This window comes from Panthera tigris, chromosome B2, assembly GCF_018350195.1.
Source record: "Panthera tigris isolate Pti1 chromosome B2, P.tigris_Pti1_mat1.1, whole genome shotgun sequence".
Taxonomy (NCBI): domain Eukaryota; kingdom Metazoa; phylum Chordata; class Mammalia; order Carnivora; family Felidae; genus Panthera; species Panthera tigris.
This window is the reverse complement of record NC_056664.1, coordinates 67,331,402-67,344,927: the sequence shown is the minus strand read 5'-3', so window position 1 is coordinate 67,344,927 and position 13,526 is coordinate 67,331,402. Positions and strand designations below refer to the sequence as shown.

The 13,526-nt window shown below is 36.1% G+C and overlaps 1 protein-coding gene across 4 annotated transcripts in view; it reads left to right on the top strand.

The window, feature by feature from the left end:
* Window positions 1–13,526, top strand: part of COL12A1 (collagen type XII alpha 1 chain) — a 115,518-nt gene that overhangs the window by 21,413 nt on the left and 80,579 nt on the right. Inside the window, exons 11-13 of one of the 4 annotated variants that reach the window (XM_007090120.3) lie at window positions 306–578; window positions 3,822–4,094; window positions 5,772–6,044. The exons of 2 other annotated variants lie outside the window; for them this stretch is intronic. In XM_007090120.3, coding sequence (XP_007090182.2) covers window positions 306–578; window positions 3,822–4,094; window positions 5,772–6,044 — 819 coding nt within the window. Of the gene's footprint in view, window positions 1–305; window positions 579–3,821; window positions 4,095–5,771; window positions 6,045–13,526 lie in introns of those variants that run through there. One more of the 4 variants, XM_042986675.1, reaches the window with a different exon arrangement.

Here is a 13,526-nt window from a genome sequence, read left to right as displayed (position 1 = left end):
CACTTAAATGACTGAGCCACCCTGGTGCCCCCAAGTTCAATTTTAATTAGTCATTTAAACAGTGTAACTTAGTATTATGAATGGTCGAGACAAATGATCAGGATCTTCTTGTAGGGCTGTAAGTGAGAGGCCCTCTCTCAATGGTCATGTGTGGCATATTTACTCAATGTATTTGTCTCAATGACTATTCTTCTAATGAATATAAGCCCTTTCGGAAAAATAATCATTAGTTCCAATTTAGCTTTATAGATTTAAAAATTTCAAACTCTGGCTTTTTTTTTTTCTTTTTTCTTTTTTTTTAATAGCTTATGTACCTCCAAAGGATCTTAGTTTTTCTGAGGTGACTTCTTACAGTTTCAAAACGAACTGGTCTCCCGCTGGAGAAAATGTTTTTTCATACCACATCACCTACAAGGAAGCTACCGGGGATGATGAGGTCACAGTGGTGGAGCCAGCATCGAGCACCAGTGTCATTCTGAACAACTTGAAGCCAGAGACTCTGTACTTAGTCAACGTAACTGCAGAGTATGAGGATGGCTTCAGCATTCCCTTAGCTGGAGAAGAGACCACTGCGGAAGGTGAGATGGGGTTTCTGACCCTGTTTTCCAAAAACTAGCAATTTATTGTAGAACCAGGTTACAGTTCGAAATAATCATCTGCAACTATAGTTTAGAATGGTGAATGTCTTTGTAAGATTCAGCCTCTATAAAGTACAGCTATTCATACACCCTTTTAGAAAGTGGAAAAAAAATTTATGTAAAAAAACCCCTAAATTTATTTTGATGAATTTGAGGTTAAGAGATACAGAGAACTATTAATAATTATGGAATTAACTCTCAAAATATTACTTTTCCAGATTTTTCTGTCCCATGTTTCAGCAGTGTTATGTTCAAATACTTATGAATTTTGTTTGCTTTATCTATGGATGTGATGGCAAATATATTACCAAATGTTTTTTCTTTGTAAAAATTGTGGTAAAATACACATAACATAAAATTACCATTTTAACCATTTTAAATGCACATTTCGGTGGAAGTTAGTGCACTCATATTATTATTACCACATGTGTCTCTAGAACTTTTTTTATCTTGCAAAACTGAAACTCTGTATTCATTAAAAAATGACTCTCCATTCCTCTCCCCACTGCCCCTGACAACCACCATTCTATTTTTCTGTTTCTATGAATTTGACTACTCTAGTTACCTCATAGGGGTGGAATCATACAGTATTTGACCTTTTGTGTTTGGCTTATTTCACTTAGCATAATGTCCCTAAGGTTCATTCATGTTGTAGCTTGTGTCAGAATATCCTTTCTTCTTATGGCTGAAAGAAATTCCATTGTGTGTATATACCACTTTTTGACTGTCCACTCACCCATGGGTTGCTTCCACCTTTTAGCTATTGTAAATAATGCTGCTAAGAACATGGGTGTACACATTTTACCAAATGTTTCAAGCAGTGTTTGTTTAGGTATATCCTCTTCACTGGATAGAGTTGAGTACTTTCTGATACATTTCACTACATTGGATATTCAAAGGGTACCAAGGAAGCTGGCCATGAGAAGACTAAGACTAGGCAATTACTCTTTAAGATAAATATCGCAAATATTAAAAGATATGTCAGTTGTTCTCTATTTTTACTAGGGATGAGCAAAAAAGCATAAACAGATACATGAGGAAATTAAGATGGTTACAAAGAAGTATTTGCTAACAGGAAAGGCACATGTTGGCGTACCTTGCTGATAAAAGCTAGAGAATCTTTTTTCTCTGAAGGATTTTTCAAATAAGATTGATGTTTTCTTTCTGTGCATGGTTTAGGGAAATTTCTATATGAAATCCAGCAAATAAAATAATGGCCAAAGTTTACTTCTTTTCTTATGATTTTTTGTGTTGAGTAACCCTGAAATCCATACTTAGATATTTCTGATTTTCTGATAATTTCTCTATAATGCCCATATTGTTGCTTGATGAGCCTGGCCCTTTTCCTTCAGCATTTTGGGATGGGGATGGGAATATGGATAAGAAGAAATTTAAATCCAGAGGGTATTTGAGTAGAGCCAACTACATTCATATACGCTCTAGTTTTTGCTCATTGGGCTCCAATGATACAATTTGGTAATACATTTCTAATTCTATTGTCTGTAGTGAAATCTGAAATTTAAACTTTCTTTAGTCAATAAGGAAGTTTCTGATTTCAGTACCTTCGTTAAGCTACTAATTATTGAGCTCCAACTTATGTGTCAGGTACTGTGATAATTGTTTTCCATGGATTATCTCATTTAACAACTTCAGTAAACCTACAAGTAGTCATGTTTTTTCCTTCCGGGTAATCTGAGGCTCAAAATTACACATTCAACTTCAAAACTAGTACAGTAGTTCCCCTTAATCTGTGGCTTCACTTTCCATGGTTTCAGTTGCCCACTGTCAACCACAGTTCAGAAGCAGATGATTTTCCTTCTGGCTATTGTTAGAAGGTCAATAGTAGTCTAATGCTACATCCCAATGCCTACGTCATTCACCTCACTGCATCTCATCATGTAGGCATTTCATCATCTCACATTATCACAGGAAGGGTGAGTACAGCACAATAAGATATTTTGAGAGAGGGAGAGACCACATTCACTTAACTTTTATTATAGTATATTGTTATAATTATTCTATTTTATTATTAGTTGTTGTTAATCTCTTAATGTGCCTGATTTATAAATTAAACTTCACTATAGGTATGCTTCTATAGGAAAAACATAGTGTATATAAGGTTCAGTACTATTCGTGGTTTCAAACATCCTCTGGGAAGTCTTGGAATGTCACCCTTGCAGATGAGTGGTGGGGGAAACTACTATATTCAAACTCATCAGTTTATCTGTCTCATTTGTTCTGGCTAATTTAGTCTTTTTCCTTGCCATGTAAAATGAATCATGGCTGTAACTCTGCCAACTGCCATTGCTTTTCTTAAGGGATACACTTCTTTTCTCCCTGAAGTGATCTACTGACGTATTGGCTGTTTAGGTAAACTTCTCATTACATGCGAGATAAATGCAGTCGTTTTGCACTGTGCTTTCACTCCAGTGGATTGAAAAGACAATAACCTTTAGTCCGTCTTCCCTGAACGTGTGGTCCAAATGAACAATTTTCTCCTTAAATAAATAAATAATTTAAACATGTTTACTAACTATAAAGCTGAATGATGTTCTCATTTAGGCTTAATGGAAATCTATTTAAGACTGTTAGTCTATGGACATTACACATATTGCAATTTGACCTCAAGATTTAGATCCAGGTAGCATTCATTAAGTGTCTACAGTGTGTTTGGTCCAACACATGTGTGGTCTAATTATTCTCCAAGTCAAAGGACTCTGCAGATAAAAAAAGTTAGCTGTGGGACTGGCTGGGTAAGAGTTCATTCAAGTGGGTAAATATGGTAGAACTGGGTATTAGGTATTATTTTCCTATGTTTCTGAGAAAATCTAGTTAGAGGAAAAGGGTTGGCTACTTATATTTGAAAACATGAGTTATTTTTATTTTTGAATTTTATGTCAGTATGAATTTACTATTTAATAGAGTACATATTTATGATTTTAAAAGTTTACTATTATGTACCTCTTTATTTGATTAAAAAATTAACAGTACTTACTTTCTTTCTGTATATTGAGTATTTATTGTTTCATCACCTAGCTCATATCTGGCTAAATGAATGCTGTAACCAGGATGTTTGATAAAATTCTGCTTTTGGATTTGTTTAGAGGAATGCTATAATTTATTGATCAAAAGCTAGTTTTGCATTTTTTTGTGTAAAATAAACTTTTTAAAAAAATATTTCAGTAAAAGGAGCACCTCGAAACCTCAAGGTGACAGACGAAACTACAGACAGCTTCAAAATTACCTGGACTCAAGCTCCAGGGAGAGTGTTAAGGTACCGAATTATATATAAACCAGTTGCTGGCGGAGAGAGCAAAGAAGTGACCACCCCTGCCAATCAGAGGAGGATAACACTCGAGAACCTGACTCCAGACACAAAATATGAAGTATCTGTAATTCCGGAATATTTCTCAGGACCTGGGTCTCCGCTGACTGGAAATGCAGCCACTGAAGAAGGTAGAGGAAATATGCCAACTGCGTGGTAACAACCAAACTCTTGACTGCAGGGGAAGCAACTATCAGGACACTACAGGATACTACTTTATCTCGATTATCTGAGTATTTTAGACTGTAGTCCTTTTAGACTGGAGTTACCCAAATTTTTGACTGACTTATGACAGCATTTATTTGTGTCGTAGAACTCAAATACTATTTATGATCTACATATTCTTTTAAAAATAGCATGATTACATATTCTGATATAAATTGAAGGATGACTAGGGATTGAAAATCAAACCGCTCTGCACCATTGAAACAGATTATATATTACTTCTTCAGGAAGATTTTAAAATAATAACCTGTTTTTTACCTAAATGGTTAGGCCCCCAGGATAGATTCTGGTATTTGCTGCAAATTATTAATGTTAAATATTTGTTTTACTGAGAAAAATTAAGGCATTCATAATTTTCATTTTATTCATTTATTCATTTCATTTATTTCATTTTATTCTTTAAAATTTAAAATGATAGCAATAACAACATATTCGCAACAATGAACAGTTGCTGAGGACTTGTTTGTGTCAGGTTCTGTGCAAAGAGCTTTTCATATATTTTCTTATTTGATCCATGCATAGAGTCAATGGAATTGTTAGTATTATTATCCCTTTTTATAAGGAAGTCAAGGCTGAGGATACTAAATAATAGCTCAGAGTCATGTTGCCGATAAGCAGTGAATCTGAGTCAGACACTCGTAAGGAATATCCACCCCAGCATGGCCTGCGTCACCACTTCCCTCCCAGTGTAAGCAGCTAAATAGCCTGTCCTATGGAGTCCCCTTCTCTTTCCATCTGATTTCTTCCTCCTCTCTGCCCTTCAGAAAGTCACCACTTCCTTTTTTCTCTTTCTAGTTGGGGATCTAGGACCCTTTGTGCTGGGTACTGTAAAAAGATCCAGTGGCTCTTCATCTTTCTGTTTTTCGGAGTGAAAGTGGTTAGCTGTTGTGTGCCCAGTGGAGAGTGTCATAGGATTGGTGCCTTGTGACCCTTCAGAGATGACATTACCACTCTACCAGAAAAGTCATGAAATGCCAAACATCATAGTTGCAAAGGGATGGACAGCCCCTGAGTTTTACCCAAGGCAAGGCCTCACTTGGGCTGTTTCTTACCTTAAGACTTTTTCTAGGATAGCATTTGATCATTTATCATTTTTATCTCATCAGTGTATTTCCTGGTTATTACATTTAGAAGTTCATAGCATGATACCAATAAAATCCTTTTTATTGAGAATTTCTTGGAGGAGTTAAAGCCTATATTGTGATACTAATCAACGTATTTACAATTTGTAGGGCTTTGTTCCACTTTTAGAGAAAAGATTGTAGTTTTTAACATCAAAGAGAGTAACATGAAAGATATTAACCTATGTAAACACTGAAGAGGAATGGGATGCCTTTTGATTTGTTTCTACTGACAAATAAGGCCCAGTTTAGAAATGCTTAGGCTCTGTTGGCCAATCAAGAGTTACGATTGCTGTAATACCACTCAGGATATAAATTTGATGTGGTGCGCGTGCCGCCCACACACAAACACAGACACCCTCCCCCTCGCAACACGCACCCCCACACGCAAAGCAACAAAATGTTTTTCAAGTCATTTTATTCAATAATGAGTTTTGATGTTGTTCTTGTTTTTTAATGAAGTTAGAGGGAACCCGAGAGACTTAAGAGTTTCTGACCCCACAACATCAACTATGAAATTGTCTTGGACTAGAGCACCGGGGAAAGTGAAACAGTATCTCATCACATACACCCCAGCGGCAGGGGGTGAAACTCAAGAGGTTACTGTGACGGGAGATACAGACAGAACTGTGCTGAGAGGATTAAACGAAGGGACACAATACGCCTTATCTGTGACAGCCTTGTATGCATCCGGGGCTGGAGATGCCCTGTTTGGTGAAGGAGCAACGCTTGAAGGTAATTGCCGTCATGTTTTATAGAAATTCCTGAGTTTGTTGGTGATTTGTTTAGGAAGCTGAAAATGTTTCCAGAGAACAAAATCTAGAAATGTGCTATCCTTTCTCTTAAAAGGAATTTGGATTGAAAAGTAACTATGAAACTGCCTGTGATTCAGAGACATAGAATGCAAGCAACTGTAAAAAATCACGTGTGATCAGGAAGAGGTGTACCGGGAAGCTGAGTGCATCATAAGGCCATAGAAATGTGTTCTTAATGCCATGGGTTGGTTGAGTGGAGAAGAGGTGTGTGATATTCAGGGTGGGAAAGGGCCTTGGGGAACATCTGTGGGTGAAAAGGATTTGGGTTGCCCAAGGTAATGTGACTGCTTCCATCACTCACGAGCAGACAGACTCAGACTTTTCTGACTCTGAGTCTCATTTCATTCACCATGCATAAAAGCATTCAGCTTGAGAAATATGAGAATCCAGGTTTTTGCTTTGTTTGTTTTCTGAATGACCTCTAAAATTCAGCTCTGTGTTAGAAGTTTGAAGTTAATGCGGTACTTAGCAAGAACCACCAACACAACTGGAGCTATGTCCTTGGTTCTGCAGAGTTAATTGCCAGAGGGCTTCATATTTCTTAGAATCTTTTGAAATATAATGGCAGCTTACATTTAACTCACCACAACTACAAAGTAAGTTGTGTAAGAGGGAGAAAATACAAATTTAACCTAACCACAATAAGAATGTTGTGATATTAAAAAGAAATATCAGTGGATGATTACAATAATGAGTCAGTACCATAGCTGGAAGCCTAAATGGAAATCAGGTATTGATTCCTTTTTGTTATCACCATCTTTTATATGACTTACTGAAAATAGTTATAGGAAGAAAACAAATCTGAAGTACCTTTTGTGATGTGAAGTCACAGTGACCTTAGGTAAAATATCTGTCAAATTTGGTGGATCCGGGAGCTTGGAGGATTGTAGATATTATAATTAACAGGGACAAGGCCCACAACAGACAGTTTTGATTAAAACTTCAAGACTTTGTCAATAGTTAAAACAAAAACAAATATTCTAATCAATCCTATCTCTAATGGTGACCAAGAGTTTAATTCCAATAGTCCCTGAAATCTACTTTTAAAAGAGGATTTAAATGAAAGATTAAATACCAGTGTGTACAATACTGATTACTAGAAGAGTCCTGGTTTGACTAGTTAGCCATGTGACCTGGACATGTTTCCTTAACCCCTCGAGTCTCAGTTTTCCCATCTATAAGAGGGGATGATCATTGCTCGGCCTTCATCCCAGATTTATCGTGGAGATTGAATGGGAGACTCTAAGCGAAACTCTTTGTGAACTGTAAAATACTATATGTATATAAAATTCATGAGGAGAAATAATATTCACTTTAAGATTGATATCTAAAAATAAAGCTTTTGTAAGTATTTTGGAGATATTGATTAGCTACCCTAAAGTTTTGAAAATAATAAGAAGTAGAAATGGAATTTGCCTTAATTACAGAGACATAATCCAATCAGTAAAGCATGTGATCTTTCTATCTGGAGCAACGTCCAGAATTTCTGAAAAGTTTGTTTTTTTGTTTTGACCTTTTGAAGTTCTCTTTCTCATGTGCTTCCCATAGGCTTTCAACATAGGTTGTTTATAGGATTTTTTAAGGATAAACTTTTGAGCTGTTTTTTTACAGAATAATTGTAGGTTATTGATGTTTGTGAAAATTTCTCATAAAGAATATCTTGGAAATGATTTAATAGTTTTACTTCTTATACCTTTTAACCTTCTGATATTTTTCTGCATTTTCTTACTTTAAAACAAACCATATTCATACTCAGTCCAAATCTCTTAAAGCTAAAAATTAGGGCATTTTTGTTACTAATATATTAACAATCTTTAGAAAACAAAATACACATTTTAATTTAATAGCAAACATATTCTATTAAGCTGTGATTTTTCCAAGCCAAGTGTATAGCTAAACTGTTTATAATTTTATAGTTTTGTACAAGTAGTATAGAAAATCTACCAACTTCTATGCATGTGCCCCCTCTCTCCCCCCCCCCCGATACACATATTTGATCAGAAATTACCTCTAAGGGAGATACATGAGTAGTAAAATAGATCTTAGAAATTACTGTTTTCAATTTCCTGAGAAGGAGGGAAGTGAGATGATTAACTATAGTTAATTGATAATTGAATTGTAATAATACTTTTTTCCCATTTACACCAAAGCTCTTTACTACAATGAAGGATTATATAAAATGCTGCCAGCCTGATTTTATTAACATATTTATCCCATTGCATTATGTGTGGTAAACTTGACAAATATGTGAAAGCATAGTTGTGACTAAATTAAAATAGTAGATTTTTGCCCCTGGCTATTCCATTTCATTTTATTGTATTAACTCAGCCAAATCCACATACCATATACAGGAATAGGATATGATGGTAAATGCAGGGAGTGGAAAGCCAGAAACAGAGCCAGGCAACTGCTTTTGAGGGCCGCTGTTTTTCTAATCTGTTTTTCTCTTGGGAGAGAAGGTGGTAAGAGCAGACCTTGAAGGAATGTTTCTTCCATCCAGAGGCATGGTCCAGCCGGCAAGAGCATTCTGTAGGTTGAAATTTTATGGATTGTCTGAAGTGCATTCTATTCAATTCAAAAAATATTAAAAAAAATATTTAGTATGGTCTACAACCATCCCTAACTTAAATCCATTTCCTCGTTTGTTGAAATGTAGCCAATGATCAGAAAATTCCCCTGTCCCTGGAAGAGAGATTTATTAGCATTGGCATTGGGGAAGTTCATGGTTTGCTCTAGGACTGTGTGAAACAGAATCACAAAGACAGTGTTTATTACTATTTCAGATCCAAACTTCAGAGGAATCTGAGCACAAACTCTTGGGTTTGATTTACATGATTCCCCCCCCCCCCCTTGTTGTTAAAGTAGATTTAATGTAATTACTAAAGCACTGTTGTAATGTAAAAGTACTTTAGGTCCTGATGGAACTTTTAATTGTCACTGTTAGTATTTAGAGAAAGGAAAACCTGTTCATAGAAACCCTGAAATGAATAATGGCCATTTTTAATGCAAAGATTGACCACAAATGAATGAAAATTTCAGTTTGGGAATAATATGGTTCGTTTTGTTTCTGAGTGTTGTTTTTTGGCTATGGAAAAGATGACTTTTCAACATTTCCTTTGTTGCAGTTGCTATAGCAACCTGCCAACTTCCTAGACACGAAGAACTTCCTGTACATCAAACCAAGCTAACTCAGCTGACATTTTGTTACAATGAGGTTTTTAGCACATCATAGGGATTCCTCTGCATGATGTTGAGTAGCGTGGGGCCTCTCCAAGACAGACTAAATAAGGTCTCTATGTTTCCCTAGATTTATTGCTATCTCATAATTTGAAAAATTATATGTTCTGAGTATAACAACTCTGAGGTTTCCTGGGAACTTTAGCACAATTACCAAGCAGCAATTCATATTTCCTTTCCTGCACATTAATGGCTCATCAGAGAAATATCTAAATCATGTTGGAGACATAACAGTTATGGAAGAAATCTCAGGCTTTGAGGTTGAAGAGTGACTTGTTAAGCGGTTTTTAAGAACTACATACTGCTTAACGTACTTGTTAGCTTATCAATAGTGAACTTTGTCCTTTGGAGTGGTGGATCTAATTCATTGGCTGTAAATCAAGTATGTTTCCACATAAACGCGGAAGCAGGTTTTCTGTATTCTGCTGTGGAAAGTTGGATGACTTTTGAACTGAGCTTTAACGGAAAAGACAAATTGATTTAGAAGAGGATTTACATTACATTTTCAATTTAATTTCTATTTTTGAAAGTGGTATGTGAAACTCAATGAAAGCTGACTGGAACAATTTATACAGTTTCATTTCATTATGATTAATTTTTCAGTTATCATCATTGGCTAATTTGCGTTATAATTATATTTGAATTGGATGATGATTTGCTTTTCAGAAAGCAAATGGAAAAGGGCTAAGGAAACGTAGGAAAGTTACTTAAATGAGGCATTAGTTCTTTGGATTCATATGTGGAAAAAGCAGAAATCAACCCCTTGTGGATGTTCAGATCATGAGAAATGCACCTGTCTAAATTACTTCCCACAACGGTTGCTCAGAGATGCATGTGAGCAGGCATGAGAAAAACGACTTTTGAGTATATCTAAATATGTTTGATAATCAGAGAAGAGATATTGAGTATCAAAATCTCAAAAACTGATAAATTTTGTGTGTTTAAATCTACGACAGGAAAGCATGTTATTTCTTATAAATATACTGGTACTATACTGGGGAGGATAAGGTAGCTGGGAAAACTATTGAGAAGGATGAAGATGAAGGCATGCCATCATTATAGAAGAGGACTTGTTTGAAACGATTGCCAGAAATTCTATTACCAGAAATAAAAGTAATATTCAAAGCATAGGCACATACCCCAGAACAGCAGAAAACAGGTACCATGAAATTAAATATTATTGAGAACAATATTGCTTATGTGAAATCTTGAACAAACTAAAACATCATAAAACAAACATTTATAAGTCTTGAGGCAGAGCGAAAAGAGGGACTCGAGGAGGTAGGAAGCCTTTGCTAAAGTGGAAGTGGATCCAGGTTCTGGGAAGCATAGCGACAAAGGGGCAAAAAGACTACTGGCATTGGTTCCTGTTCACTGGACCGTTTCTATAGCTTCCCCTTTTAAGAAACAGTAATCTCTCCTGTCGAAAGGCTACACGCTGGTCTTCTGACATCTTTCCTTTCTTATTCCTCTTCCTTTCCTTTTCCTTCCCAGGTTTTCTAAAAAGAGACTCCCAAACCCAATCTAACCAAACCAAGCCAAATACTCTTTCTGTAGTTATTGATGTCTGAAGTTCCTCAGGTCAAAGACAAAATGTGCAATTCGTATTTTAAACCAAAGCAAATGCCTAGCTAGGTAACATTTCAGTTGAACCTCATTCACAAGAAAATGTGATCAACTCTTGAATAAGAAGCATGTGTTGAGAGCCACTTCCTTTTGAAACAGGATGAAGGGGAGGAGAGAGCAGTGAACATCACACGTGTGTTATGGGGGAGAAAGGATGTGATGAGAAGATCCAACACACTTCTCAGTTCTCTGAGGGTCAGCCATGAGATAGAAAGAGACAGAGGGTGAGCAGGGGAGGGGCAGAGAGAGAGGGAGACACAATCTGAAGCAGGCTCCGGGCTCTGAGCTGTCAGCACAGAGCCTGACACAGGGCTTGAACCCGTGGACTGTGAGATCATGACCTGGGCCAAAGTTGAACACTTTAGCAATTGAGCCACCCAGGCACCCCATACCTGTCTTTATTTTGAAGGAACCTTATTTCAGAGTGAATGCAAGTGTGAGGGTTTCTTCCTGCACTGACCAAGCACATCTAACAAATAATGGCCTTAGAGAGGAGCATAAGGAAAAAGAAAGGAATGAGAAAAGAATAAAGAATTGTAGGGGAATGAGAATAATAGAGATTTAAAAGATTTTTTAGGAAGTATCAGTGCTTAGGCATATCTCCACGTATTTCGATTTAATTGATTTGGGCATGGCCTACTCTTTGGCACCCCAGGTGATTCTATGTATCTTATCAAGTCCAGTCCATTTATTTTTTCCAGGGCCCCAGGGGGCGACATAGCCTGCTGGTGGCTTGCTCAGCTGGTTGCACACCAGGTCTTAAGACCAGCTTGGCCACTTGATAGTCTGCCAATTGTATCATAGGATACAATTCAATTGCTTCATTTTTTTTTTTGTAAACCAATATTTGTCCAAGCTAAGATTCCATTTAAATAATATTTTTAAAGGGTTATAGGTCTGATAAAATTTACTTGTCATAAGGACATCATATTCTCAAAATTCTTGGGTGTAATGCAGCAGCTAGAATACTCAACCCTCCTGCTTTTTTTGGGAGAAAAAAAAGTTTACCAATGTGTTTGACAAGAGCATAAGCTTAATATTTAAGAATATTCTTATCACGCCGACTGAAGCCTGTTGAAGCAGTTTGTCTTGTCAGTCTTGGCTTCTGGATTGAGGTGCCTTTCTTCCTTCTTTGGATTTCATTTTCTTTGTTACTAATAAGGAATGTTGCAATGCCACTGCCTGTATATAATGCCTTTGGGTGTCACTGGCAGATAATATAATTTTTTGAGGATTGTTTTCTGTAATTGAGAATTTACTCAGTGCTCATTGGATTTAGTGTTGTCATGTCATTAATTATAACTTAAGAATGTTTTTTAGTTAATGCTTCATTTGTATTTCAAAAAGTGCTTTTATAGACTCTTTTCTGGACATTGATAAACCTTGCAAAGATATTTACTGAAATTTTACTAGTATTTTGTTCCAACTTTCCAGGTCCTGAGAGTGTTAAAACAGTTGATTAAAGTCTATGGGAATGCTTGTCTAGTGAACTAGGCTCCTTTTGTTTGTAGCCCAGAAATATCTTTGTGAATGTATGATTGCTTCAGCCATAATTGTCTAACTATTATTTTCTCACAAAGAAATCATTAGCCTGTGTTTGTGAGATTGATGTCTGTTGTCATGGAAATAAATAGTGTCACAAACTCAGTGCTGTACAAAGTAGGGAGGAAAACAGGCTGAGGAACACAACCTTGGAATGGAAAAGATGCTGAAACTATTACTTGTAAGTTACTTCAGTATTAATTTGGAAGATATTCCCATATTCTATCTATTTATCTTATACTTTTTCTTGGAGTGCCATTAATGCAGCTTTTGGCTCATTTAAGTTCAGTCACTTTCAAGTACAACTATTTTACAATGGCTATGCCTAGCTGCAGTTTATGAAATTCAGAGGCACATATGAAAACAAGGTGTATATCAAGCAAAGGAAACATGTGCTGCACATTGAAAATCTAGAGACCAGTTGCTGGGGTGTCAATGATCAAAACAAAGTAAAACTTAAAAAGCAACAACCAAACCGAATCAGAAACAAACAGTTTGTTTATATTCCCCCAAGTAGAGAAAATATAAAAATATGTGGCCATTTAAGTAGGAAATAGAGTTCAAGAAGGCCTTCAAATGAGTATTAGCCTCAAGCACTGTGGGGGGAAAAAAGTCAATGTGTTCTTGAAAATAAGTATTCTGGGTTTCAGTGAAATATGTAACTAATTTCCCTCCAGAGATGAGATGTCCTGTCAGCAGTTAAAGTTATTTTTAATGGAGTTAGAATTTTCCATTTGTGCTTGGGCTCTGGTAAGATGCCCAGCTCCTGTTTTATTTATTTTTCCCTCTAAATTCTACAGTATGATAGGTTTCTGTCTATCCAGATTTATTTATTTTTTAAATTTATTCTTACCTTTACTTTTTGTGCTGAAATGTAGTTGTTTCGTCATGAGTATTTTTTAAGATACTCATTTTTACTCTTCAAGTAAAATAATAGTCTTCAAAATTCTTGTAACAACATTATATATCATTTGCTTGAATATAAAACAATTACTGA